This window comes from Brassica napus, chromosome C2 (assembly GCF_020379485.1).
Source record: "Brassica napus cultivar Da-Ae chromosome C2, Da-Ae, whole genome shotgun sequence".
Classification (NCBI taxonomy): domain Eukaryota; kingdom Viridiplantae; phylum Streptophyta; class Magnoliopsida; order Brassicales; family Brassicaceae; genus Brassica; species Brassica napus.
This window is the reverse complement of record NC_063445.1, coordinates 11,798,698-11,826,206: the sequence shown is the minus strand read 5'-3', so window position 1 is coordinate 11,826,206 and position 27,509 is coordinate 11,798,698. Positions and strand designations below refer to the sequence as shown.

The window sequence follows — 27,509 nt, the reverse complement described above, 5'->3', positions numbered from 1 at the left end:
AAATGTAGGTCAAGATTTTACCAGAAAATAGGTCAAGATAGATAGATTGATATGGCCGATTCATGTAGAAAATAGACTTAAAACATAATATGGTTTGGTTTTTAGCATTTCACTATTTCAGGAATATTGGATAATGTATCTTACAGATCATATATATCCTGTAAGCTCTTTTCAATACGCATATGGCACACCCTGATTCTGCTAATGAACCAATTTAAAGTAAGAAAACGAGAAAGACATGAAAAATCGTGGAGGACTTGTTTCATTAAAAAGGCCTCATGTAAGATCTCAAAGGAAAGCTTGAATGTGTAAGTAGATATTTTGCATGAAAGATCTGAAAGTAGCGGGACAAGAATGGGGACTTGAGGATGTAGCATTACCTTCTCATAAATTGTCAAAGAAAGATATTGAGTTCCACGGCAACTGAAGCTACCCAAGTGAATTTGTATGAGGAATCTTAATGTATAATATGGTATAAGGAAAGAAGGCTAAATGATCCATTTGCTATCTTCATTGTACTGCATGATGCATTGCAACAATGTACCTGCTTGCTTTATTCTCACTTTGTGTATCTTCATTGTTGCATTGCTCTCTTGATAGATGATATCACTTTTTTTCTCTAAGAGCAAATCCAATACCAATTATACAGAGGAATAGATATGGTGTAACAGAAAAAAAAAACAGACTCAGAATCCAAAACTAAGACTCGACAATATTTTGTGGTGGAATGTGGTAAGGGGCCCAACAACGTGAAGAGCTGCTCTTGATAGCGCAGGACTCCAAAATGACATAACCTGATTCGTCGAAATCAATGATTGCGACATAGTTAGCATACAAGCCAGGAAAGGAAGTAGCAGAGACACAGAAAGGTTCAGACATTGAGAGGAACATGTTGAGATCTCCTATGTCATGAGTGTAAACAGCATTTCCTTCATCGTCTATCTTGAACACCATTAAAGCTTTGGTTCTCAATCTAGCAATACCACCCTTGGCGATCTTGGTTGTCTTCTTGTACCACTTGACCAAGAAAGTTTCACCGGTGGGTAGTGACTCCACCAAGTGCTCGCTCCTGCAGCACATATCCATAAGATTCTGTTTAGCCTTGGTCAGCTTGGGCATGTTTGTAAACCGCAAGCTCTGAAACGTGGGGTTATTATTGGGTCTGTAGGGATCCCATGAACCGATGAGATGGCCTCCAGATCCGGGGATGCGAAACATGTTGTCTTTCTTGGAAAACATGACACGGGATGAGTAGAAGCAGGGGTTTTCGATCTTGATGTTGGTCCACCCTGGTTTACTACTCTTAGCGGCGGGTTTGCAAAAGCTGAGCTGGGGACCCAAGAACTTGACAGCCACGACACAGTCCTCATCATCCTCTGGCGAAGATGATGACATTGACACGTTGGTGATGATTTGAGTTTGGCAATGAGGCAGAGTTACAAGAGGAGGCAGTGGGATGCGTCTCGGACCTGAATTAGATTCAACTGGGATTAGATCGTCCTGTAGACGCAGGATTCCATCTTCCTTCAGAGTAGCTATCCAGCCATGGGATGCCCCTATCGTTATCTTTGTGCCTTTATCATTCACTAACTCCAGAGGTACCTTCTTCTCCAATTCGGTGCACTCGAGTTCATTGAAATTCATAACCACAAGTTTTCCGAGATCCCCTCCACAAGGCTCAGCAAACATGATTTCACAAGGAGGGGTTTGCAGCAATGTAGTTGAGAATCCTTTGGAGAAAAATAGAAGAAGAGAGGATCTCACGGACACATGTTTCCCAAGTCCGAGACTCGAGAGCCGTCTCAGAAGCATGGACATGGCTGTCTGAAAGCCTATAGAGAGAGAGAGAGAGAGAGAAGAGGAATCTAGTTGAAGAGATATTAGGCTTAGACATGGACGACGAGTTGAATAGTTGACACGAGTTCTTATTAATGCAGAGGACTAGCCTTGGCCACCAAGTGTAACACTAGGGATCTTAATTAAGCTTCAATATGTGGACCAGACAATCTTAACTGGATTATTTTCTTTCCACCCAAGTACCTTATCTTCCCTTTTTCTGTTTCCTAACTAGATCTGCATTGTCCTAAAATCATAAGTTTTGATATCTTTCTTTGACAATTCATCAGAAGTTAATGCTATTTTCTCTGTCAGATTTGATATAGGATGATTACCAGCAAACGAGGTTTTGCCATATTATCTGTAAGCTTATAGGAGATGATGTGCAAGTTATACTATCCAATATTGCTGAACCTGAAATGGTGCAATGCTAAAAATAAAACCATATATGTTTGCTGTCGAAAGTCACTTATATGGCCAATCAAAAGAGATTAAATAACATTAGTACTTTAATTTACGTTCATAAATTTTATTAGTTACAATAAAAATTATTTTTATAATAGATTTAAATCAATTGGATTTTTATATATATATATATTAATAATATTTTATGAAGATTAATAAATAGAAATTCTCTAGCATAGTCTTTTTTTATTTTTTTGTCACAAAAATATCCATCAATAAAGAAAATGACCAAAATAAGTTTTATTAAAAAGTAAAAATGTGTTTTTATCCTAGGGTTGACTAATCTAGACTTAGGGTTTAAAGTTAAGGGGTGGGGTTTTGGGGATAGTGTTTCAAATTTTTTAAAAAAAAATTAAAATTAAAATTTTCAAAATAAAAAAATAGTTATTTTGGTCATTTTTTTTTAAGATCTATTTTTGTGACAAAAACTTTAAAAAACTATCTAATAGAATTGTCCATTAATAAATGACATATTTATTTTCAAATTTAATGTTTAAAATCATAAACGAGAAATTTTGTTAACTAGAATTGTATTCACTCGAATGAAGAAAAAACTCATATAACATAGTCTATTTAGGAATATCCCTGAAATCTCTACGCTTCCGGTTTGGCCAACTTGAAGAATGTTCATGATTGTTGCTACTCAAGATTAGGAATAAGTCATGTTGCTTCAGGACTTGGAGAACCTATTTTTACGCATAAACCCCGGCTTGATCCTACTAGTATGGGTGAAGCAAAGGTTTTAGTTGAGATGGAGCTGGATAGAGACTTTCCAAAGCTTATTTCCAGATGATAAACAAGGTAACATCTTTCTTGTTAATGTTGAGTATACATGGATTCCATCTATGTGTGAGAGGTGTGGTAATCTAGGGCACAAAGCGAAGAGATGTCTCCTACCTTCTACAACTGCTCAGGTCGCTGCCCCTTCTATAGACACATGTTCTGAGGTCCCTGTAGTGGATATTGATATCCTTCAGCAAAAGGATAATGTTGACTCATCTTCAGCAGCTATCCATCAAAAAGAAATACATCCCAATGCAAAGCTCTCTCTTCCAACTCCAGATTGTAGTGCCTTTGAGCCTTAGAAGCATATTACAGAGATTGAAGGTCTCGTATATGAACTAGGAATCACTCCGGCTTTGCAACCTACTTTAGAGCAGGAGAACTCCACTGCTTCGCCAAACTTTGTCACCACTTTACCCATATTAGTAGATTCACAATCTACTCCCATTACAACACCTATTATGGAGTCTCCTCCATCAATCATTACCAACACTAAGGTTTGTGAAACTTTAGTTGTTGATCCCTTAACCACATCATCTAACCCTTGCGCATTTGAGAATCCTTCTCGGTTCGAAGTGTTAAGTGATGTAGATGAAGTTGTGACAGAGCCATCTAGCTCGCTTAGCTTGACGAGAGGTGGGAGAGAGACAAAACTTCCTATTAAATACCAAGATATGGAATGGAAGACTATTCGAGGGAGAGGAAAACGTGGTCGCCGTGGCTGTGGTTCTTATCACTTGATATTGTCTTTCATTGCTTTATTGGTTATTCTAGTCTTTACCTTTGCCGTTTCATAGGTTGAGATTCAATGATTCATGAAGCTTGTTTCATGCAAACTTTATCCTTATCTCGTAATAGTTTATGTTTTTAGTTCGAAAGCCTTTTATTCAAAAAAACATAGTCTATTTAGCAAAACAATAAACATGGCCAAATATTTCTAAAAATACCAAATAATATAAATACAAGTTATTATTATTTTTTAATAAACGTTTTTATTTATGATATAGTTATATATGAATATTTCCAGTATATTGAGTGATAAGCAATTGTTGGGACTGTGGGATGATATCCCCTAGACTATATTTGCGAAGTGATTTTGGCACATGTCATTTCTACAATCAATTTCACAAAACAAATATGACATGACTACTGAAATTGATGACATGTCTTATAGCTTAATATGACATGGAAAATTGCATTTAATGTTAATTTATATTTTTGGTAAACTTTTTAAAATATGGTACTAACTCATATATTACATTTAATGTCAATTTATATTTTTGGAATTTTTTTTAGAATATGGAAATAACTCATAAATCATCATTAAAATAAATATATTCAAATATGACATTATAAATTTCGAAATATAATTTAATTATATATTTTTAAATTACACAATTTTATTACTAAAATTTTCAAAAATGTATACAATTTTTTTAGAAAATTATAAAAATTTAATCGCACAATCATTATTTTCTTATATATCTACAAATTTTATAAATATTATTTAATTTTAATTTTTGGTAATTATGCATCTTTTAAAAATCTATTTAATATATTTAATTAAAATAAATAGATAGAAAAATCTATCTAAGATTATAATTTCAAATATATACATGCATATTCTTAAATATAATTTTTATGTTTAATTAAATTAAATTTATATTAAAATATGTATACGAAAAAGAAAATTTACAATATTAATAAAATTTTATTTTAAAATATAATTATTTTAAATTTTTTTACTAACACCTAGTTGCTCATTTTATAAGTAGAGTTAATTTAACTGGGCCTAACTGGGCCTGTAATCAAGGATAATAACGGAATTTATGTATTTTACCCTCTTTATAAAAAAAGAAAGTTATTCTTCTCCAATCCATCATTTCTCATCTTCACTAAACATCAAACAAAAAAAAAAAACCTGGGAAAATGTTCCTCGTGAAGTTCCTTTCCAAACCCACCACCTCTCTTGTGGTTGGAACCACCATCGCAGCTACCTCTACTTTTGCTCTTGGTGCTGTTGGTTTTTCACTTTACCAACGTGTGCGAAACAAGATGACAAGGGCCCAAAGGAAAGAGGCAACCCAGAAGGCAAACGCTGCAAAGGCTGAAAACAAGGAAACTAAACATCAGGAGGAGATCAAAGGCTTTGAGTTCAGCCGGAGAATGGATGAGATCTGGAAGGAGCAGAGGGAGGATGAGAAGAGGAGGGACGCGGAGGAGAAGAAGATTAAGGCGGATGAGAAGAAGAAGGCCAAGGAGGCGTGGGAGGAGGAGAGGAAGAAAAAGGAGGAGGAGAGGAGTAAGAAGGAGCCGGAGAGGAGGAAGAAGGAGGCGGAGGAAAAGAAGAGGAAAGAGGCGGAGGAAGAGAGTGAGAGGAAGAAGAAGGAAGCGGAGGAAGTGGCTCCGACGGTGATTCCGGTGGCGACGAAGGAGGTTTAAAGTTTATCTCTCTTTTCTTTTACATTTCATATATAGTGAGGAGGATTCATGAAATATAATATTTTAAATCTCATATTATTTAAAGAATATTATGCATTTTCTGTTTCTAAAATATCTTTCATTTGACACATTTGAAGGAGGCGGAAGAAGAGGCTCAGGCGGTGATTCCGGTGGCGACAAAGAAGGAGGAGGTGGAGGAAGAGGCTCCGGCTGTGGCTGATCCCTTGGTGGTGAAGAAAGAGGTTTGAAATTTATCTCTCTTTTCTTTTAAATTTCTTATATAGTGAAGAGGATCATGAAATATAATAGTTTAATCTCATATTCTTTAAAGAATATTATGCATTTTCTGTTTCTAAAACATCTTTCATTTAAATTGACACATTTGAAGGAGGCGGAGGAAAAGGCTCCGGCGGTGGCGATGAAGGAGGAAGAGGCTCCCGCAGCGACTTCGACGGTGACTCAGGCGATGATTCCGGCGGCGACAGACACTCCTACGATGTGAAGAACAGACAAAGGTCTTTTTTTACTAAATCGCCTGTATATTATTTGAGAAGCATTACAACTTCTTTTTGTAGCCACGTGTCATCACTAGAATGATTCTTACAATCATTAGAGAAATATGTTGGTCCATCTAATTATATAATAAACTTTTTATTAAACTAACAATAAATTCATCATTAATGTACTTTATTATTTCCTTAAATAAAATTTACGGAATTTCCTAATGTGGCTAAATTATATATGGCAATTAATGATTTTGAATAATAAAGATTTGATAAAAAATAGTGTATCTTCTATCATATTTGTTTAATTTTAAGCTATTAAATAAATTAAATAACCACAATAACCATATAATAAAAATATAGATTTTTATGTATATGTTATATTTTGAATTTTTACAAACGGGTATAAATTACTAAAACTGTTAAAAGTCTTACATTCAAATTTTATGATCCATAGTTTAAAATTTTTGTTATGACAAAATACAAACGATTACAAAAATTATATAAGTAAAAAGACTAATTTAATTAATTAATAAGATTAATATATATATCGTTTTAAATTAAACTATAAACCTTATAAAATACAATATTTTAGTTTCAAAATTTGCTTTGAACAATTTTTTTGAACGATCATTGACAACTTATTTTTTTTTTAATTATAAATTACTAAAACTATTAATCCCACAATGAAAATTTTGTTATCAGTAATTTAAATTTTTTACTATAAAAGATACAAATGATCAAAAAACTATATGAGTATAAATCAGTATTTAATAGACATTAATATTAAAAATATACTAAAATATATTATCTATGTTAGTATCATTTAAATTTAATAACATATCCTATCAAATCAAAAAAAATTTTGGATTAATACAATTGATTTATATGTTTGCACCAATTTAATTATATTTTTTATAGTTACTGACTTTTAATTATTTAATATATATTTATTATTTTATAATATGTAAAAATATTTAATACATAAAATAATTTATATATATAATGTTGATTCCGCGCAAGGCGCGGATCTTAACCTAGTAATTATTAATAAGTGATCGAATCGTAAAGATATGTACGTACAATATGCCGCGTCTCAGCAGAGACTGTGTCTGGTGGTTTCATCATTCCAGCATTTCCCTTTTTAACTTATTATCTCAGTGTTTATCTCTATATTTAAAAACAGTTTGAAGTTTAACCTATAGTATCAGTTTTAATCCTCGATCGTTATTATTTATCTCTAAACACACAACAATCGTATCATATGTTTTTAATCTTTGTTCATAGAAAATAATTGTCTCTCTATTTTTTTTATTCTCTCACGTGCATGTGGATATTCATAAACAAAATCAATTAGTTAGTTTAATATCGTAGTTTTTTCTAATACACCTTAGTGTATCATTTAAGTTTAAAGTAGCTTTTTGGTTCTTCTGAGTAGTTCCAATCAATTTTGTAAAATACAAGTTTGGTATGAGCATAATATATATTTGTAATTCGTATATCAGTTTCTAGTATTCGAATGATTTTGTGATATTGTGTTGTTTCCATTCTTATGGATGAAAAACCTAGTAGTTTAAATTTTTGGAGAGAAAGAGTTTTTTTAAGTCTATAGTATGAGCAAATTTATATAATTTTATCTTAAATGTATGTGCAATCATGATTACTATAGCATTGTGAGTGAGAGGCGTTTTGGCATAGTACTGTACAATATCGGCGTCAGATAATTGTTTCTGGTTTCGGGAACCAGTATTACCCCTTTGTCAAGATATTGATATTGTGTTTTTTTTTTTTGAAAGAAGATATTGATATTGTCTTGTAAATCAGTATATCATGTAGTAACATATTAATAAGTTATGACATATTTCTATATTACGTAAAATAATAGTTTGCCATGCATACATTTTTAAAATCAAAGCACAACACAAGTTTCAAAAAAAAAAATACAACTATATTTTTTTTTCGGCGGGGGGGGGGGGGGAGGGGGGCGAAGTGAACAAAAATTATTTTGCAAGTGATATTTTTTCTTTATTATCGTATCTTAATATGCCATTTTCATTTTATTGCTACTAGTGATGGACTCGTGAAATATACTTTTGAAATTTATTATTTTCAAAAAAACATATGCACTTCCTAGTTTTCTTGGTTGCTTCCAAAAATATAAAGAAAGTATTTTTTTTCTTTCACTTATTCATTTTCTCTATCTTAACTACATAAAACTTATAAGTAAATTGAAAGAAAAAAGAAAAAAATGTCCTCCTCTGTCAACTCTCACGTGACACCCAAGTTTTCCTCCCACAGATATAACAAATTAAAGTAGGTAAGGCCAGAAACCAGACTATCATGACTACTAAGAGTCTATAATTCTTTTTTAGAAAACAATGTATATATACGTCAAAATTGTAAATTAACCTTTTATATTTGTTACACAAGCATTCATACCCATATGTTAGAAAATACTTCAGTCAAAGATAGATGCCATTTATGTAATTTCTGCAAAACTGGAATCTGACAAATAACTAAAACGCGCTTCGCACCATCTGAAAACTTTGGTTTGTTCTCTAGGCATCTTGGTGTCCCTTTCTCCCACTCTTCATTTATTATAATAATCCACATTATTGTTCTTTACATTGGGAAATTCCGACTCCTTTAATCCTCGTTATTATTTATCTCTAAACACACAACAATCTAATCATATGTTTTAATCATTGTTCTTTCGGATGTGGTATTCACATCAAGGAATAATTGGCATATTTGAATATATATATTTGTTATCTTTATTTATGATACTTTTTTGCCAAAATTATTTATGATACTTGAAAAAACCTTAAATTTAAAACTAGTACTATAAATTAACTTCTTGCGGATAGTATGTTGGATCGTTAAAAGCCTAACGACCTTAAATATATAAGTTAATGAGCAAATTTGCACAATTTTGTTAGATTACAAAAGAAAAAGAAAAAAAAAAAAAATATGTAATACGAACGCGACCATGCAGTCATACCTCAAATGCATCGTGACTCGTGAGAAGGGGGGGGGGGACAAAAAAGAATCGAAAAGAAAGCGACCTGTGTGAGAGAGAGAGAGTCTCTCTCCAGTTTGACACGTGCAGAGAGAGGCGTTTTAGCATAGTACTGTACAATATCGGCTTCAGATCTTTGTTTTTGGTTTCGAGTCTCAGTATTACTTTTTCTTTTTGTAAACTAATTGTATGGTTTATTATTCCTTGTAAAGTCAAGATAAGTATAGGATATGTATCATGTGATTCTACATTGATTAATAAACCAGATGCGCTTACTAATTCTTTACAGGAAAAAATCTTCTCGAGAGCATCGTATAAGAAAAGTCAATTCGAGTTGGTCCGGTCTAGCCCGGCCCAAACCCATACTTTTACTTTTTTTTTTTTTTTTTTTTTTTTTTTGTAAACTAATTGTATGGTTTATTGAGTCTCAGTATTACTCCTTTGTCAAGATATTGATACTGTGTCGTAAATCACTAAATCATTTTTTTGAAATAAATCATTAAATCATGTAGTAACATATTAATAAGTTATGATATATTTCTATATATTACGTAAAATATTAGTTTGCCATGCATACAGTTTTGAAATCAAAGCACAACACAACTATAACTTATTTTTTGAGAGAGAGAGTCTCTATTTTGTAAAACTATATATTATATTAATATGTCATTTTTATTTTATTGCTACTAGTGATGGACTCATGGAATATACTTTTGAAATTTTTTTTCAAAATATGCATTTTTAGTATTCTTGCTACAAATGATATGTTTTTATCTTGTATATGGAAAAAAACATTTTTATTTTATTGCTACAAATGATATGTTTTTTAATCTTGTACATGGAAAAATAATTGCTTTAAACAAGTACGTCACCATATGTGAACTGTTGATATATCACGCTAAAACAAGAAATTATATAATTTGTCCCATGTTTAAATTTGTCTTTATTTATATTTGTGTTTGTTTAGGTTTTTAATAGAATCTTCAATGAAAAAATATTATCATTATTTCCTAGAGATGGGGGAGTGGAACAACAAAATCTGAGGAAAGCTACTTTTCTAGAGAAAGAGAGTCTCTCTCTCTTTTTCTATTATCTAAGACATGCATGGATATTCATCTTTGTACATAGAGAAATAACATACCATATGAATATACTATAATTTTCAAAATCTACGGACAAGTTTTTGCCTATATAAAAAAAAGTTTGTATCTTGAGTTTTTCAGTCTTCACCAATCCTATTTAATTAAGGTATTCTTACCTAATAAAATAACCAAATGATATTTAGCTAACCTAATACTATATTTGAGTAGCTAACACATGCGGACACGGTACACAAATTAGGATTGATGAACGTAATATTTCATACCCATTGGGCTATATCCTACCACGGAGTAAAGTCGAAGTACAGACACATGTGCCTGAAAAGTGTCAACAAATGGGTAACGAAATTCAACTCAAGAACTACGAAGGCAACATGATCTTATAACGAGCGCAACTCAATAAGATCTCAACAAACACCCTCACTTAGCTAAATTCGCTTCTACCACATTTATCCACAAACCCACTTATACTACGTTAAGAAAAATCCAAATTTAGCGTTTGCGTTTATAAGATAACTCTTTATATAGATATAGTTCTAGTTTTAGTTTGTTCATTAACTCAAACGTAACTTTACAACGAACGCAAGGTTTAAGAGAGCAAACACGTAGTATTGCAACGTGCACACGAGCGTTGGTGATTAACGTGCACACCAATCTCTTGGTAACTATAAGAAATAGTTTAATTTTTGACCTTCATTTTCTAATAAAAATGGTCAGAAATATTCTATTTTGACAAATTTTTGACCAAATAAAATCGTCAAAAAACTCCGTCAGAAATTAATTTTAGTCAGAAATTGGTCAAAATTTATTGACCATATTAAAAGGTCATAAATAAATAGTCAGAAAATGGTCAAAAATAGTCTGACTACTCTTTTGTGTTGATTTTTTTTTATTATTTATTTAAAAATTGATCAAATTATTTAATTTAAATAAATAGTACATTTAATAGCAACATGAAAATAGTAAAATATAATGAAAATGAATAAATATGAATAAATTTTATTTGAAACAAAAGAATTGAAATTGAAATTTAACAACATAAAAATACATACATTAAACTCAAAAAGAAAACAAAAATGAAATAGAGTTCATTCACTCTGTCCACCATTACTTAATTCCTTTGTTTAGTCTTGTCTTCCTCCATGGTCTCAACGTATCTGGATCTGTCCTAGTTGTATTTTGACAACAAATGATAAGATAAACTAAAATTAGATTAAAAAGCCACACTTAAAAAAAATCAGCCTCGAACTACTCCAGTTAAAAGAATTAAATCAACTAAAGTAAGATTAGAAAAAAAACTATAAAACAGAAAACAAAGCCCAAACCATTGTTATCCAGATTTTGGAATATTGATTAAGTTCAGATCCAGGGCCGGGCCTGGAAAATATTGACCCACGAGCAAAAAATTATTTTTGGCCCTTTTATTTCATAAAAACAATGAAAATAATGCAAAAACGGTTGGGAGATTTGATCCCGGATCCATTTCCGCACTGAGAGTAAAGTTACCAGTAGAGCTACATGATCTCTTTGTTTATTATTGGCCCTTAAAACATATATATTTTCTTTGGGCCCCAAAGCACATGCTTGATGAGCTTCTATTCAGGCCCGGCCCTGTTCAGATCTATATTCTTTTATAAAGTATGACACAAAACATGGATCTAACCTTGCAATGAGTAGAGGAACATGGCAGAAGCAAAGCTGAGATGATAGTGATATCAGCAACACTGAAACTTCTCCAATGTGACTTGCAATGAAGGAAATAGAGGTCTTGATGATGGAGTAGCAGAGAAAAAAAAAAACGCAGAAAAACAGAAAAAGGATGAAAAAGTCTTTTAAATTAAGAGAAAAACAGCAGAGAAATAAATGGAAAGAGGATGGCTCCGCTTAAGGAGAAAGCTCTGTAATTAAAAATGAGAAAAAACTTTTGAGATCTAGTTTAAACAAAGATATGGTTAGAAAATGGTAAGATTGTGGTCAATGTTATAAAAGTAATGAAAAAGTCTATCTTTGTTCATAACATAGAGGTTCCTTATATAGAAGATTACACCGTCATAGATAAATGAAAAGATTATAAATCATAATCTCTTGGTTATGAGTTATCCACAATCTGGTTCATAATACTCTCCCTTGGATGCCATAACCATTTAGAGCTTATAGTGTGCTTTAATGTTGCCTCATTAAAACCTTACCAGGAAAATCCAATTGGGACAAAACCATGGTGAAGGAAAAAGAGTACAACACACGTTACTCCCCCTGATTTGGACATTACTGAAGGTTCCTTGGACCTCTCCAATTTTCTGCAATCCGTGGGTGATGAAGATCTTGGGCAGAATATGCTTCGTCCTCGAACATGATAGTTGGTTTTTCTTTACCATCGGCCATGCCACAATCTGATCGAACATATTGAGTCATCGACCTCAAATACACACACACGAAATCTTGGATATGTTGCTGTGATATTCGTGTACCACCATGTGTAAAACATAACCTGTCTGAAAACAAATCAACAAAACCAAATAACCCCTTTTTGGGCTGGTTAGTATAAAATAAACCAAAATCAAAGGCTTCTTCATCGTCATTTTTATGGACCAATCAGATCAGTGTCTAAAACAAGACTTATGCATCGTCCATCTCAGGACTAAATGGACTTCTTTATCGTCCACCTTTGGACTGAATGGATCAGTGTCCAAAACAAGTGATCTCACGCCCATGTACTAGATAATGAGTGAGACTGGTCCATATTAAATCTCTTGAGTACCCTTTTCTGTATATACTATTTGATGCACAAGGATTTCATTGTTAATGTACTCAAGCTGTAATCCCAAACAAAACTTTGTTTTCCAAGATCTTTCATCTCAAACTCTTTCTCGAGATATTCAACTGTTTGGGAAATTGTATCCAGAGGTTTCTAGGATATTCAGATCATATACTTTGATGATTATCAATATTGTTCTCGAGAACTTGTTGTACTTTCAGTTCAATACCCTCTAGTACTTTCATTATCCAGTGGACCATATAAATATGCAGTCACTACATCAACTTGCAGCAAGTCTAATTTTCTCTCTTATATAGTCAGACTTATGAGAAATCTAAAAGTAGTTGCATCCACCACATGGGAGTATGTCTCTTCATAATATATTACTGGTCTTTGTGAGAATCCTTGTGCAACATCAGCTTTATATCTCACGATTTTTATTCCTCACAAGACCCATTTATATCCACTGGTTTTAACATCATATGGCGTCTTAATCATATGGCCAAATACGTCTTTCTTCCTTAAACCATTTAACCCCACGTTTCCATTCAATCCAATCTGTTCTACGAGTGCACACTCTTATATTGACGTGGGTTCATGATCCTCGCTTATATTCATAAATTCAAGTGCTACCTTGTATGCAAATAAATCATCTTATGTCGACATTCCTTATTGGTTCCATTATGTTCCAGACATGATATAATCGATTGAGATTTATTATTATCAGGACCTTTAATACTTTGCAGCTTGGCATCCCAAGCTACATTGTTTGGTACCTGTACCTTAGAGCCGGCCGACCTTATCTCCATGTCTGGGATGGTTTCCTTAGTAACCTCGGATTTGGATTTTGATTATCATTCTCTGCACCTTTCTTTTGTTTCCGAGGATTCTTATCTTTTGAAACCTATTTGGTCTACCACGTTTCATACATTGTCTAGACTCTGTAGCAACTTGATTGTGTCTCTTCTTGGACATCAAATTCGTTGGTGCTTTACAAGCTGGTTTATATATGACTTAGTCATTCTTTTTCGGGTCAGCAAATGTGTCTGACATTTGATTAGCTAGTTTTGTAAATGTATAATCTTTGGACGTCTATTTCACATTCTTTAGTCCGAGGATCTTGCCAAGACATTGATGGTTGATTCCAATCTATTTCTTTTACCATTCTTTTACCACCTTTATTATTTTTTTCTCCTCTTGGTCTTAAAATAATCCGTGTACCTGGCCTCATATATAATCACCCATAGTTGGCTCAAAGTACTTTATTATTATGGGAGAATCATATCCAACGTATATCCCCATCCCCTTTTTGAGATCCCATCTTAGTTCTCTGTGGTGGAGTAATTAGTACATAGACAGCAAATCCAAATGTCTTATGATGGGGTATGTCTGGCTCTTGACCCGTTAATAATTGTGATAGAAGATATATATGCTCATTAAATGGCATGATGCGTATTAACTTAGGTGCATGTAAATTTCGTGTGGCCCAAACTGTGAATGAGAGTTTTGACCTCATAAGTTATGGTCTATCAATCAGCTATTTGCGTTTTAAAAGATTTCGGCCAAGCTGTTCTTGATATGGACATGTATCACAGAATTGTCCACACTTACCCCCATGGACATACCATAATCATTTAAACGCTTGGGACATGTATTCACCAGTATTATCTAGACATATAGTCTTTATTTATGAAAAAGGGGCTCGTAGCCGTTTTACTGGTGATGGCCTAATGAGTTTCCCTTGTGTACATGCTACACACTTGAGATTCTTTGGGATAACTCTTCTTATCTTTTAATGTGTGCCTTTTGAATATCAATTTTCGCATCATATTTGGACCAGGATGGCCAATCCGGTCGTGCCATAAAGTGTATATTTTCGTAGGCTTTTAGCCTCTATCATACTGATGTATGGATAGTCTAGGTCAGTAGAGAATGCATGTATAGTCTTTAGGACTTACTATGTCCTTGGTGGATTTTATACATATATCTGAAGGAACTCTTTGTTTCCTTCGCCCATTGTTTCAATATGGAAACCATTTATTCTTATATCTTTAAAACTCAATAGGCTGCTCTTGCTCTTAGAGCTGAGTGAATATAAGGCATCACTGATTTCTAGATGCATACCCTTAGGCAATAATATATTAGCCTAGCCATAGTCTTCTTTCAGACTGGCGATACCTGCTTTAGTACTTATATTGGCGTTTTTCAGTGTACTCATATAGAAAAATCATTCGTTTATTTAATCTAAGCAGACAATGTAATAGAAATAAATTCAAGGAGATAAAAATCATAGAAAACATAGAAGCAAAGCAATCACACAAGTTTCATGTCGAAATCAGATTATCAACTTGATTCTTTTAGGCAATCATAAGTCTCATATTCCATAAGATCATCTTGATCATGTTCGAAATTATTTTCACCATTTTTATAGACCAAGTGGGTTTCAGGATTCTTCCATTTCAGACTCTCTTTGATAGAGGTCACAAAAATGTTTGGGAGTCCTTCATATCTTAGCCCAATGGTTCCCCATTCCACATCTATGGCACACTAAGTTGGTCGAGCTTTGTGGTTTAAAGGATATACCACGGCCACTGCCTTGACCATGGCTCAAATTGGGTTGATACCCACGGCCTCTGTCATAGTGATTCCCACGGCAAATGTGTTATAGTGGTCATGGCCACGTCCTTTCCACCCTCCACGACCATGACCGTGTGGTCTATCATTCTGGACGTGGTTACCTTTTTTTTTTCTTCTGCGGCCTTATTGGTATCAGGTAATGGGGTTAATCCAGGAGGTCTCAATTCACTGTTTTTCATCAGTAATCTATTATTTTTTCCAGCTAGCAATAGACTCATCCACAGACTTATAATCCTGGATTCTGGGATTCCTCCAATCAAATAAGGCCTTTGGTAATAACACCGTTCTTTAGTGATCATATCTTGATTTTTAACTCTGTCCAAAGGTATAGAGGATTCTCTATAGTCAGATACTGATCTTTGAGATTCTTAATAAGATGATGGCTAATAATTAATATTGCCCTGTATCAATCTTTCTCATTGGCATTATTGCCTTCTATGATACATTCACCAAGTCTTTTTTTTTTGATTTTAGGATAATCTTTGTATCCAATGTCCACCGTAAATAATTATCTCCAGAGAGATTTAGGGCAGCAAAATCCAGGTTGATTTTTGACATCTCAAATCATATATCAATCAATATTTAGGTATATTTTTCATGCGGCCTTACTCTTAAAAACAATCAATTCGGATTTCAATCTTGTGAGGACAATGAGACTATCAATCTTAAAGACATTTAATCAATCAGTCAATTTCTAGCAAGTCTCAGCAATATTATTTATATGTGCTCATAATATTATGGTTTATCAAGACTAGCAAAAACGAATTCAATTAATCATGCAATTAGGGTTTAACAATCAATGGATTTCAGCAAGACTAGTAAAAAAAATTATTAATCACTCAATCTGTTTCAAGGCTGATTTTAGCAATACTAGAATATAGATTTCAAGCATGAATTTCAATGAATCAGTTTCAAGGCTGATTGGTATTTAGCATAAACCATGTGTAAATAATTTATCTAGTATCCGAATCAACCTAGCATACGGATTCTCAATTCTCAAAGACATCCAAATCAGATCAATATAACCTATCATACGGATTATTTAGGGTTTCTGTTTAAAACTGATCAGATTACAAAACTATCAATCCTAGCAGATGATATTAAACCTCAAGAATCATGCAATCAGATCATTCGGATTTTAAACAAGTAAACCTCAATCAATCTATCAATTTAATGGTCAAACAATTCTAGCAACATAACATCAGATTCAATTAGATTTAAAACCTCAATGATCAAAACCGAAAACAGTTTTGATTTCAAAATATTCGATTGGGGTTTTAATATCTGATTTGATAATTATAGTATAATTAATTCTGAGACTTATATTATTTAGGGTTTATAGATATAGGGTTAGGATCTATCGGATTTTAACTTGTAAAAACCGATTTGGGGTTTTAATCATGTAGGAACATGATTTAGGGTTTGGGGTATCGAACTTTTAGAGCTTCGATTTACTCAATTAGGATTTTTGATCTATTACCCTATGGTTTTGATTCATAAAGATTAGGGTTTTAGGGTTTCATTCTTTATCAATCAATCCATGTTCGATTATGGGTTCTTAGGTTTTGAATTACCTTTTAACCTTAGATGATTGTTGAATCGGACCACCAAAGGAGTTGAGCCGCGAGCTGGACACGAACGGGACGCGAGCTGGAATGGATCGAGTCGCTTCTATCGGGTCGCAGACGTTAGAGCTGCTCTCGGGTCGCGATCGTCTGACGCGAGCTGTCTGATGCTGTCGCGAACGAGGAAGAGGTCGCATGCTGGAGCTGCTCTCGGGTCGCGAACGTCTGAGCGAGGATCAGGAACGCCTTGGGCTGAAGCTGATCGGGGACGCGAGCTGGAACAGATGCGGGAACAAGAGACGCGATCGGGTTTTAGGGTTGGTCGGATCGCCGGCTAGGGTTAGGGTTTTAGGATTTTTCGATTTGGGTATTAGCTTAGGAATTTAGAGTTTCGTGCTGATAACGTGTTATAAAAGTAATGGAAAAGTCTATCTTTATTCATAACATAGAGTTTCCTTATATAGGAGATTACACTGTCATAGATAAATGGAAAGATTACAAATCATAATCTCTTGGTTATGAACCGTTCACAATCTGGTTCATAACATTGACCATATGTTTTGGTTACAAAATTCTAATAATTTTTTGACCATTTTACTTATTCATTCACAAAGTGGTTAGAATTTGGTCATAATTGTTTTGACCATTTTTAGTGGTCGGAAATGTGGTTAAAATGCAATATATTTTCTGACTGTTGTAATTAGAGAGTTTTAGAGACTGAATATTTCTGTGTTATTAATGATCAATAGATGTTCCTTTGTATAAGGATTATAAGATAAAGATAAATGGAAAGTATCCAAAACCTAAACTCACTAGGATTAGGAAAACTATTAATACATAATAATGAAAAGATTACATCTACTAGGAAAAGGAAATGGTTTCCTTTTCTCCAAGCTTTGTGGCCGTCTCTCTCTCTCCTGAAGTCGGCTCTCTCTCTCTCTCCTCTCTCTAGGGCTTCGGCCGTCTCTCCATCTTCTAGGTATTGGGCCGGTCGTGGACCGGGCCTGGTTAATGGCAATCCACTCCATGATTTATAACACTCCCCCTTGGAAGACATAACCATACATGATTTGTATTACGCTTCATGTTGCCTCATTAAAACCTTATCATGAAAACCCAATGGGACAAAACCATGATGAAGGAAAAAGAGTACAACACGCACTACTCCCCCTGATGTGAACCTCAGTGTAGGTTCTACATTCTACGCATCTTGGTGCGTGATATTTCCTGTATGTATAGGATGGGAGTAATCGGCCAAGTTTATTACTAAGCCGTATCTAGACCACTTTGACCTTTTAGGTCGTTTCTCATGTCTCTTGACATCGAGTGTCCCGGTAAAGCATTGTGTGCTAAATAATGTGAACCATATTTTTCTCGGGGATCACTATTGGGTCTTTGCAAATCGTGTTTGCATGTGTCCATAGTCTAGACGTGATCGTCTACTGTTAACTCTTTACTTTGGTCGGACAAAATAAGTACTTATGGACAATGTACTAGACATGGTTATCATGAACCTATGTCTCGATCTGGCCGATCCATGTCTGGCTCATAGACCTCGTCTATACATGTCCATCTCATGAGTGTTCAAGGTCAATGATCATTGATGTGAGTTTATAATCTCTTATTATGGCTCTGCGGCCGAACACTCTCATGGATGTGGACATCGATTTCTTTGCCTTAGGTAATGCCGTATTCATTTTGCATTCCTATCTTAATGATGGCGTCTCATGACCTTAGTTGCTGTGGATCATATCACACGCTAAGTATATATTATTAGGTCATGAATCTCGGCTTTCACAAGCTTATGGACTACAATACATTTGTATCCGGTTGATCCTTTGTCTCTACTAGCCCGTGATCAAGAAGAAGGGCTAGACGCCTTTTAGTCTTAAAAGCCGGACGCATCTAGTAGGATAGCCAGACGTTCTTTGCTGAAGAGTCGGACACCCTTAGACGGACAGAGTCGGACATCTTTAATTTGAAGGGCCGGGGCCGGACGCTTTTGGTCGGACACCCACATAGATTTATTCTATGCCTACTAACCTCTTTTAGGTTTAGTACAATCACAAGGAATTTCAAATATATGGACTGTATTGGATTGTCTTTTATACAACTCCAAGATCAATGATCATGTGTGATCAATTTCTTTTACATACTATATGCAGCTGCTTTATGTTTCAGTCCATGAATCAGCTTAGAAACGAAGCCGTTCTTTCATCTTATCCAGTGATCCATATGCTGCTTACTACATCATTTGTATCTAATTTCTTTCTTATGACCAGACCATTTTCAATTTTGAAAACTGTAGTAGCAACCACCACATAGGAGTTCATCTCCTTATAATCTGTTCCTTTGATCTCTGTGAGTACCTTGTGTAACAAGCTATGATATAATGCTGTTAAGTAGGAAGACATGAACACTCTTAGGCCTCGTGATCATGTGCCTTCTCTCACGGTTTCTTTATCTCACAAGATCCATCTATTTCACTGGTTGATCAGATGGTGTTTCTGTATATGTATATGGCCAATACACCCATCTCTCTTTTAGATACTTTGAACCTCCACGTTTTATCTTTTCTAATCTCTATGATCTTTTATGATTGTATGAGTACTCTTTCGTGGGTTCATGATCCTCGTTTATCTCTTTATGTTCAAGTGCTATAACATTATGTATCTTTATACAAATGTGTGTGTGTGTCGACACTTTCATGTGGTTCCATTATGTTTCAGACATGATCTATAGATTTGAGATCTTATTATTCAGGACCTTTATTACCTAGTAGCTTGGCGTCCCAAGACTACATGGTTTGGTACCTTAGATGTGTAGATGCGCAGCCTTTTCTCAATGTCTGGTATGGTTTCTCTTATAATCTCGGATCTGTATTCTATGCACCATTTTTCTATCCGAGATTCCTTTATCTTATGGAACACTTGGTCTATCTTGTATAGACTCTATAGCAACTTGATTATGTCTCTTCTAGGACATTCATTTGGTGCTAAGCTGGTTAGTCATTTCTCGGGTCAGTGTCTGGCATTTCGATTAGCTTCTCAATAGCTAGCTTTATATAATCTTTCTTTGGACGTCTTAAATTATAATCCCTAGTCCGTAGATCTTTGCCAAGACAATGATGGTTAAAACCATTCTTATCATTCTTTTATAATTCTTTCTTTGCTCTTTATACCAGCTTATAGCTTTCTCCTTATGATGTTGGATAGATGGATTCATTTGGTCATGCAATCCGTACCTGGCCACTATTTGATCACCCATGTTTTGGCTCACGGTCTCTTTGAATTCGTGGAGAAAGTCCTATTCTTATCCAACATATATTCCCAATCCTCTTCTGAGGTTCCATCTTAGACGGCACATATATGTATGTGGTGGTTTATTCAAAATCTCTTAAGATGGTGTATGTCTGGTTTTATGACCCGTATATAATCTGAGATGGGAATATCTATGCTCACTTATATGGCCTGATGCATATGATCATATTATCATTCTATACATGTAAAACATAATGTCTCCAAGCTTATAGACTTTAGAATCTTAGTCTTATAGATAATGGCTTACATGGCCGAACCTTTTATAGGTAATGGCTTATATGCGGCCAAGCCTGCACTATACAGCCAAGTCATGGCCAAGTCGTGGCCAAGCCGTTTATAGGTGATGGTCTTTGCGGCCGACCATAACATGGTCTCTTCGGCCGAGTAATGGCCTCTTTGGTTTGGCCGTTTGTATCATGGCCTCTACGGCCAAGGAATGGTCCTTTATGGACGAGTAATGACCGAGCCATTTATAACATGGTCTTAGACCATAGTGGTACACGAACTTGTAGTATTGATCATGGGTTTATCCTCTCTCCCCCTCATGACCATACTATAAGGTCGTGGTGCTTGGGACAATTAAGCCTAATGAGTTTCCTTTTGTGTACATGTTTCACAACGTGAGATCTTTTACGGGATAACTCTTTGCCTTTTCAATCTTTGCATCAGGTTTAGACTTTAGGATGGCTAATCCTATCATGCCATATAGTGTAAAATTTCGTGGTGTTATCTCAATATGGTTACCACATCTCTTGCCTCTTTATCATACTGATCTGTAGCATAGTTTTGATCAGTAGAGATCATAGGTATAGTCTCGACCACTTTCTCTTAAGGTATTTAGGCGTTTTTCTTGTTAAGATCTAAAGGAACTTGTTTCCTTCCTTACCCATTGTTTCTACTTGGAAACCATACATTATAACTTCAATGGGTCACATGTTCTTTTGGGTGTGTATAATGCCTTTTAAGGCAATGCCTTAGCCATAGTTTCTTTACTATGCTTACTATACCCATTCATGATTTCTTACTTGGTTTTATGCCCTTTAGGCAACTCTTTAAAATCATTTATATGTTCAAGTAAGATCAGACAAGATAATGAATTCAAAATCAATTCTTATTATATATATATATATATAATCGTGAAACATCAAAGCAAAACATAAAGAAATAAGACAAGTCGTATCGAAATTTAGTCCTTGAGACAATCAGAAGTCTCAAAGTCCATCTGGTCATCTTTAGCAATGTCGGAATCATTATTGGCCTCATATCCGGAATCGTGAACCATGTGAGCCTCCGGGTTCTTGTTCTTCAGACTTTCTTGGTAGAGCTCACATAAGTGCTTAGGGGTTCTACAGTTCTTGGCCCAATGGTTTCCCATTCCACATCTGTGACAAACGGATTTGGTCGAGTAAGACGGTTTGGATATGCCGCCTTGACCACGGCCATAACTACCCCGGCCACGGCCATAATTGGAACCACGACCACGGTTATTGTGGTTTCCTTTCCGGCCGGTCGAGTAGTTGTCTCGGCTGTTCGGGTAATTGTCACTGCCATGCCCCTTGTAACCACCACGGCCATTGCCGTGTGATCTCTTATTGTTTTGGATGTAATTGCACTCGTTGGGTTCTTTCTTTTCAACCTCATTAGCTTCCGGTAATGGTGCTGTTCCAACAAGTCTAGCTTCACTGTTCTTCATCAGGAGCTCATTGTTTGCCTCGGCCAGAAGCAGGCACGAGATCAGATCAGTATATGTGGCGAAGCCTTTCATTTTGTACTGTTGTTACAGTATCACATTCGATGAATGGAATGTAGAGTAAGTCTTCTCAAGTAACTCTTCTTCGGTTACTACTTCACCACAAAGTCTCAGCATCGAGACCGTCTTAAATAAGACTGAATTGTACTCATCCACCGACTTATAATCCAAGAATCTAAGATTCTTCCAGTCGTTTCTAGCCTTTGGAAGTAACATTGTTTTCTGGTGATCATATCTATGCTGTAAAGCATCCCAAAGTTCTAGTGGATTTTCCATCGTGATGTACTGATCTTTTAAACCTTCAATGAGGTGATGGCGTATAATACTTATAGCCATGTACCGATTCTTATCGATCTCATTGTTGCCCTTGATGATAGTATCACCAAGTCCCTTTGACCTTAGACTGATCTTTGTATCTGGCGCCCACTGCAAGTAGTTATCTCTGGAGAGATTAAGGGCTGCATAGTCTCTATTTGAGATTTTCGACATCTGAATCACATCATCATTCAAAATTAAGTCTCACAATGTGATCATGTGGCCGCAAGATAATCGACAAGCTCGGCCACAAACATGTCTTACGCATTTATGAAAATCAAGCAATCTAATCGACCATGGTGCGAAACAATCATTAAGCCACACGGCCATGTAGTTCTACTTAATGCAAACGGTTTCAAGATTTTATAAACTACATGCTGGTCGATTCCTTTTAAACAGTATGAATGCAATCCATATTCAGATTCATATGTATGCAAATAATCTTAATCAATTCTAGGGTTTCGGTTTAAACATTAGTAGGATTCGATTTTAAGATTAAGGTTTCAAAGCCTTTAGGAATATAAATCGAGATTAAGTGTTTTTAAACATTTTAAACATTCAAGCAATGCCTTACGGCCAAGATGAGCCACACGGCTATTTTAGTTCAATTCATCATCCCTGGAATTAGATCTAAGTTCAATTGCAATCAATCGGTAGTGATCAAGTTCGAGTATGAAGGCAATAAGGCCACATGGCCACGAGATGATATAATCAAGGGCTTATCAAGTTTTTTAGTTTAAACAAGTCAAACAATTCAGATTCGAGTTTAAACAATCCTAGCAATCTTTCTAGGCGATCAAATAAAACAATCAAGTTTCAAATCAAACAATTAAAACCGATTTTCCAATTTAGGGTTTTAGGGTTTTCGAAACTTTGATCTTTGATCAAAGGAATTTGATTTGAGATTCAAAATCATTAAGACTTTGATTTTAATTGATCAATGGATCAATCTCGAATTATGGTTTAGGAGATCAGACTTATTCGAGCTCCGATTTACTCTTTAGGATTTGATCTATTTTTCCTATTGCTTTCATCTTTAGAGTTCTGATTTTAGGGTTTCAATCTTTACAAAACAACCAGGTTCGATTCATGTTCTCAGAATTTAGGATTACCTTTGTTTTGCCGGTAGGTTCGATTCATGTTCTCAGAATTTAGGATTACCTTTGTTTTGCCGGTTGTAGAAACCGGACCTCCAAGGTGAACGGATGAACCTCGGACACGAGCTGCGACGCGGACGCGAGCTGTCTTCTTCCTATCGAGTCTCGAGCTGGTTGATTGGGAACTAAAGCTGGCTGTGATGCGAACTGGAAACTGAGGTTGTGTAGGATCATGAACACCTTAGGGCTGGAGCTGATCGGATGCTGACGAGCAGGAACGCAATTAAAAACAATTTAGGGTTCTTCGGGATTAGGGTTCTAAAAGACCAAGACGGCGCCGCGTATTGTTTCTACGATTGAGGGCGCGTCTGAGATCAGATCGACAAACAGTTTGCGATGATGGATTCGTCTCGTCAAGAACTTAAATTTGATAAGTGGCTCGTCGTCTGGTTCCTCAGGGTTTGAGAGATAGATCGATTTTAAGTTGCGCCTGATTTAGTGTTTATGTGTGACGGATTTTAGGTTAGGTTTTGTCTCAAGGTTTTGGAGTCTATCGTGCTGATAACGTGTTGTAATTAGAGAGTTTTAGAGACTGAATATTTCTGTGTTATTAATGATCAATAGAGGTTCCTTTGTATAAGGATTACAAGATAAAGATAAATGGAAAGTATCCAAAACCTAAACTCACTAGGATTAGGAAAACTACTAATACATAATAATGGAAAGATTACATCTACTAGAAAGGAAATAGTTTCCTTTTCTCCAAGCTTTGTGGCCGTCTCTCTCTCCTGAAGTCGGCTCTCTCTCTCTCCTCTCTCTAGGGCTTCGGCCGTCTCTCCATCTTCTAGGTATTGGACCGGTCTTGGACCAGGTCTGGTTAATGGCAATCCACTCCATGATTTATAACACTGACCATTTTTTTACCATATGTTTTGGTTAAAATATTCTAACCATTTCTTGACCATATTTTGTATTCATCATAAAGTTGTCACAATATGGTCATAATTATTTTTGATCCTTTTTTTGGTCAGAAATGTGGTCAAAATGTGATATGTTTTCTTGTATCTACGGTTAAACCAGAACATCTTGACTGATTTAGTGAAGTTTATTAACTATAATTAAATGTATGATTATAGGATGGCTTCGTTTGTTGGCTTGATTCGCAATGTTGAGATATGTCCAATTAACCATGACATTGGGACAAAACCAACTTCATCTCTTTGTTTCAAGACAGGTTTTGTTTCTTATCTTGGTTCTCTCACAGTTTTATCTCTTTGTTTCAAGGTGTGATGCTCTTTCCTTTCTTTCTTTTTCTTTTTGCTAAATTACTATTTTCTTTCTTGAAAATGCTTTGGGTTTATAAACAAATTGTTTTCCTCTCCACTTCTTTGATAGTTGTGTTGATTGGAGTTTCAAGTCTCCTTTATGACCAGAATATACAAATTTCAAGTTCTTCGTATATCTTTCTGTTTTTGATGTTAGATAACTTTGTGGAGAAGATATTGCCAAGATCACTACAAGAAAAACATGGGAACTAAATATAAGTACTTACATCAGTACCACAAACATGTCTACATTTTCATCACATGAGGTAAATTAGGTTGTATGGGTATATTTCTCCTCAAAATAGTGACCGTAAAAATACTAGTATCTAATCTGTATTTGTAAGTCCACATATGTTCGACTAACAAAAATTGTGAATTGTATCCATAATCCATTTATAGTCACGTTTGTTACTATAGAATATAAATTGAAACATGGTGTCATTTGTAGAAAATATTTTGTTTTATATTATTTTTATGCAACTTTTTTTATGGAATAATAATAATCCATACCAATATTCTGAATTATGCAATTATGTAACATACACTATGTATAAAATAATTTATCAAAATTTTAAACCGAATCGAAAGGTATTACCTAAATTGTTTAGAAATGTATATCATAAATTTATCATAATATATATTTAGGGGAAATTTCATGTTTACCACTTTTCTGATACAAATTTTCATCTTTACCACCACTAAAGGTACATTTTCAAAAATATCATCTTCATTAAGTGGCAAAAGACTCTTATACCCTTGTCTTCTATATATATATAATAAATCATTATTTAAATAAAAAAAATATTTTTTAGGTTTTCGAATTATAGTTTTTCAAATTCGAACTTTTTTATAATTTTTTTTTCAATTTTTTTTTTACTTTTTTCAATTTTTTTTTGTGAAAATCGAAAAGTATATTTGAAACTATTTTTAAAATCTTTTTATATTTTTTAGGTATTTATTTATATATTTGTTAGAATCCTAAATTTCATATTGCAAAAACTTTACTCCACCCTTCAACTCTAAACCCTAAGTTTAGATTAGTTAACTCTATGGATATAAGTGTTTTGTACCCTTCATTAAAATTGAAGATAAAAATGATTAGTGTAGACATGAAAAGTGGTACTACGAATGTAGTATTTGTGGCAATTTCCCATATATTTATACCAAATCTATACAACAAAATCAATAATTTTTGGAAAAATATCAAAAGATAATGACTGTTATTAAAATATTCATTACAAAATGAAAAAAAAACACTCGCGGATGCGTAAATTAAAATCTAGTTATTGTTTAATGACTTATTCTTGGGTTCACCAATCAAAAAGATTGTGTTATTTCATATTCGATATCTTTTTAAAAAAGAAACATATATTGTCAAGTTATATTATGTTTTTTAAAATAAAAAGGTAAAAAATAAATCAATAAAAATAGTAGTTGTTACAAAAAAAATTAATTTTTTTTAACGTGTCATCAAAACACTAAATCATAATTCCTAAACTGTAAACCCTTGGATAAATCCTAAACTCTAAATCAAAAACACTAAACACTAAAACACTCAAGGGTTTAAGATTTATGATTTAGGGTTTAGTGTTTTAGTGTTTAGTATTTTTGATTTAGAGTTTATAATTTATCCAAGAGTTTAGGATTTAGGGTTTAATGTTTTGCTAACGACGTAAAAAATATTTTTTTTTTAAATTCTTTTTTTCTGTAACTACTACTATTTTTATTTATTTATTTTTTACTTTTAATTTTTTAATTTTAAAAACATAATATAACTTGACAATATTCTGTTTTTTTTTCAAAAAAATCGAATATGAAATAACACAATTCTATTGGTTGGTGAACTGAACCCAAAAATAAATATTGTTTAATTGGTTAAGTATGGTTATTGTTCCCGGAAAGGTTTGGCAGGGGCGTATTTGAAGGGTTTGGTCGTTTAAACCGGAACTTTAAACCAGACTAGTTGCCTCATATATGTGTAGTTAATTATACGAGGCAATTCCTATGTAACCGGTTCTTAGCCTTTTTAGTTAAAAGTTAAGAAACAGTTTCTTAACTTCCGCTAAGAACCCCAATCTAAAAACTTCGGGTTAATCATGTTCTAAATGCGTATACACCGTTTGGTTCTTTTTGATTCTTTAAAAATAATATAATTTTTAGTTTAATCAAAATTTAGTTTTGATATGCTTATATTCAAAATATTTGTTTTTAATAAATTTTCAGTCTTTTTATCAACCTACTCATTTACCTTACACTAATAAACTGGAATATTAGCTAAGTTTCTATACCCACCCTTACTTTTATCATTCTCTTTTACCTACACCTAGTTACTTTTATCATTCTCTTTTTTCCTCTTTAAATTTCCTCTTGTAGTTCTCATACTCATTTTAATTTTAGTTGCTATTTTAATTGAGCAGCTACAAAGTCTTTTATTTTTGTTGAAAATAAAAGACGCCATTTTCCAAGACAAGCTCAACTAATTATAGATCGACACATGTGCTCCTTGCTCCTTGCTCCTTGCTCCTTGCTCCTTGCTCCTTGCTCCTTGCTCCTTGCTCCTTGCTCCTTACTCCTTACTCCTTACTCCTTCATTACAG

The 27,509-nt window shown here is 34.2% G+C and overlaps 2 protein-coding genes across 2 annotated transcripts; both read right to left on the bottom strand.

Moving 5' to 3' along the window:
- Nucleotides 1–624: 624 nt before the first annotated feature.
- On the bottom strand, nt 625–2,031 carry LOC125582059. The gene has a single exon (XM_048748526.1). The coding sequence runs from the start codon at nt 1,816–1,818 to the stop codon at nt 700–702; it is 1,119 nt and encodes a 372-aa protein (XP_048604483.1). The 5' UTR covers nt 1,819–2,031; the 3' UTR covers nt 625–699.
- Nucleotides 2,032–21,611: 19,580 nt separating this feature from the next.
- On the bottom strand, nt 21,612–22,976 carry LOC125581571. The gene is made up of 2 exons (XM_048747243.1): nt 22,215–22,976; nt 21,612–22,136 (listed from the first exon to the last, which is right to left on the bottom strand). The coding sequence occupies exons 1-2, from the start codon at nt 22,662–22,664 to the stop codon at nt 21,612–21,614; spliced, it is 975 nt and encodes a 324-aa protein (XP_048603200.1). The 5' UTR covers nt 22,665–22,976.
- Nucleotides 22,977–27,509: the final 4,533 nt, after the last annotated feature.

Bases quoted from the DNA above. Each gene is read 5' to 3' on its own strand.
- LOC125582059 (XM_048748526.1), bottom strand. From the start codon at position 1,818: ATGTCCATGCTTCTGAGACGGCTCTCGAGTCTCGGACTTGGGAAACAT.
- LOC125581571 (XM_048747243.1), bottom strand. From the start codon at position 22,664: ATGTCGAAAATCTCAAATAGAGACTATGCAGCCCTTAATCTCTCCAGA. The intron at 22,137-22,214 runs GTGATACTGTAA...CTTCTGGCCGAG, and splicing joins CTACATTCCATTCATCGAAT to GCAAACAATGAGCTCCTGAT.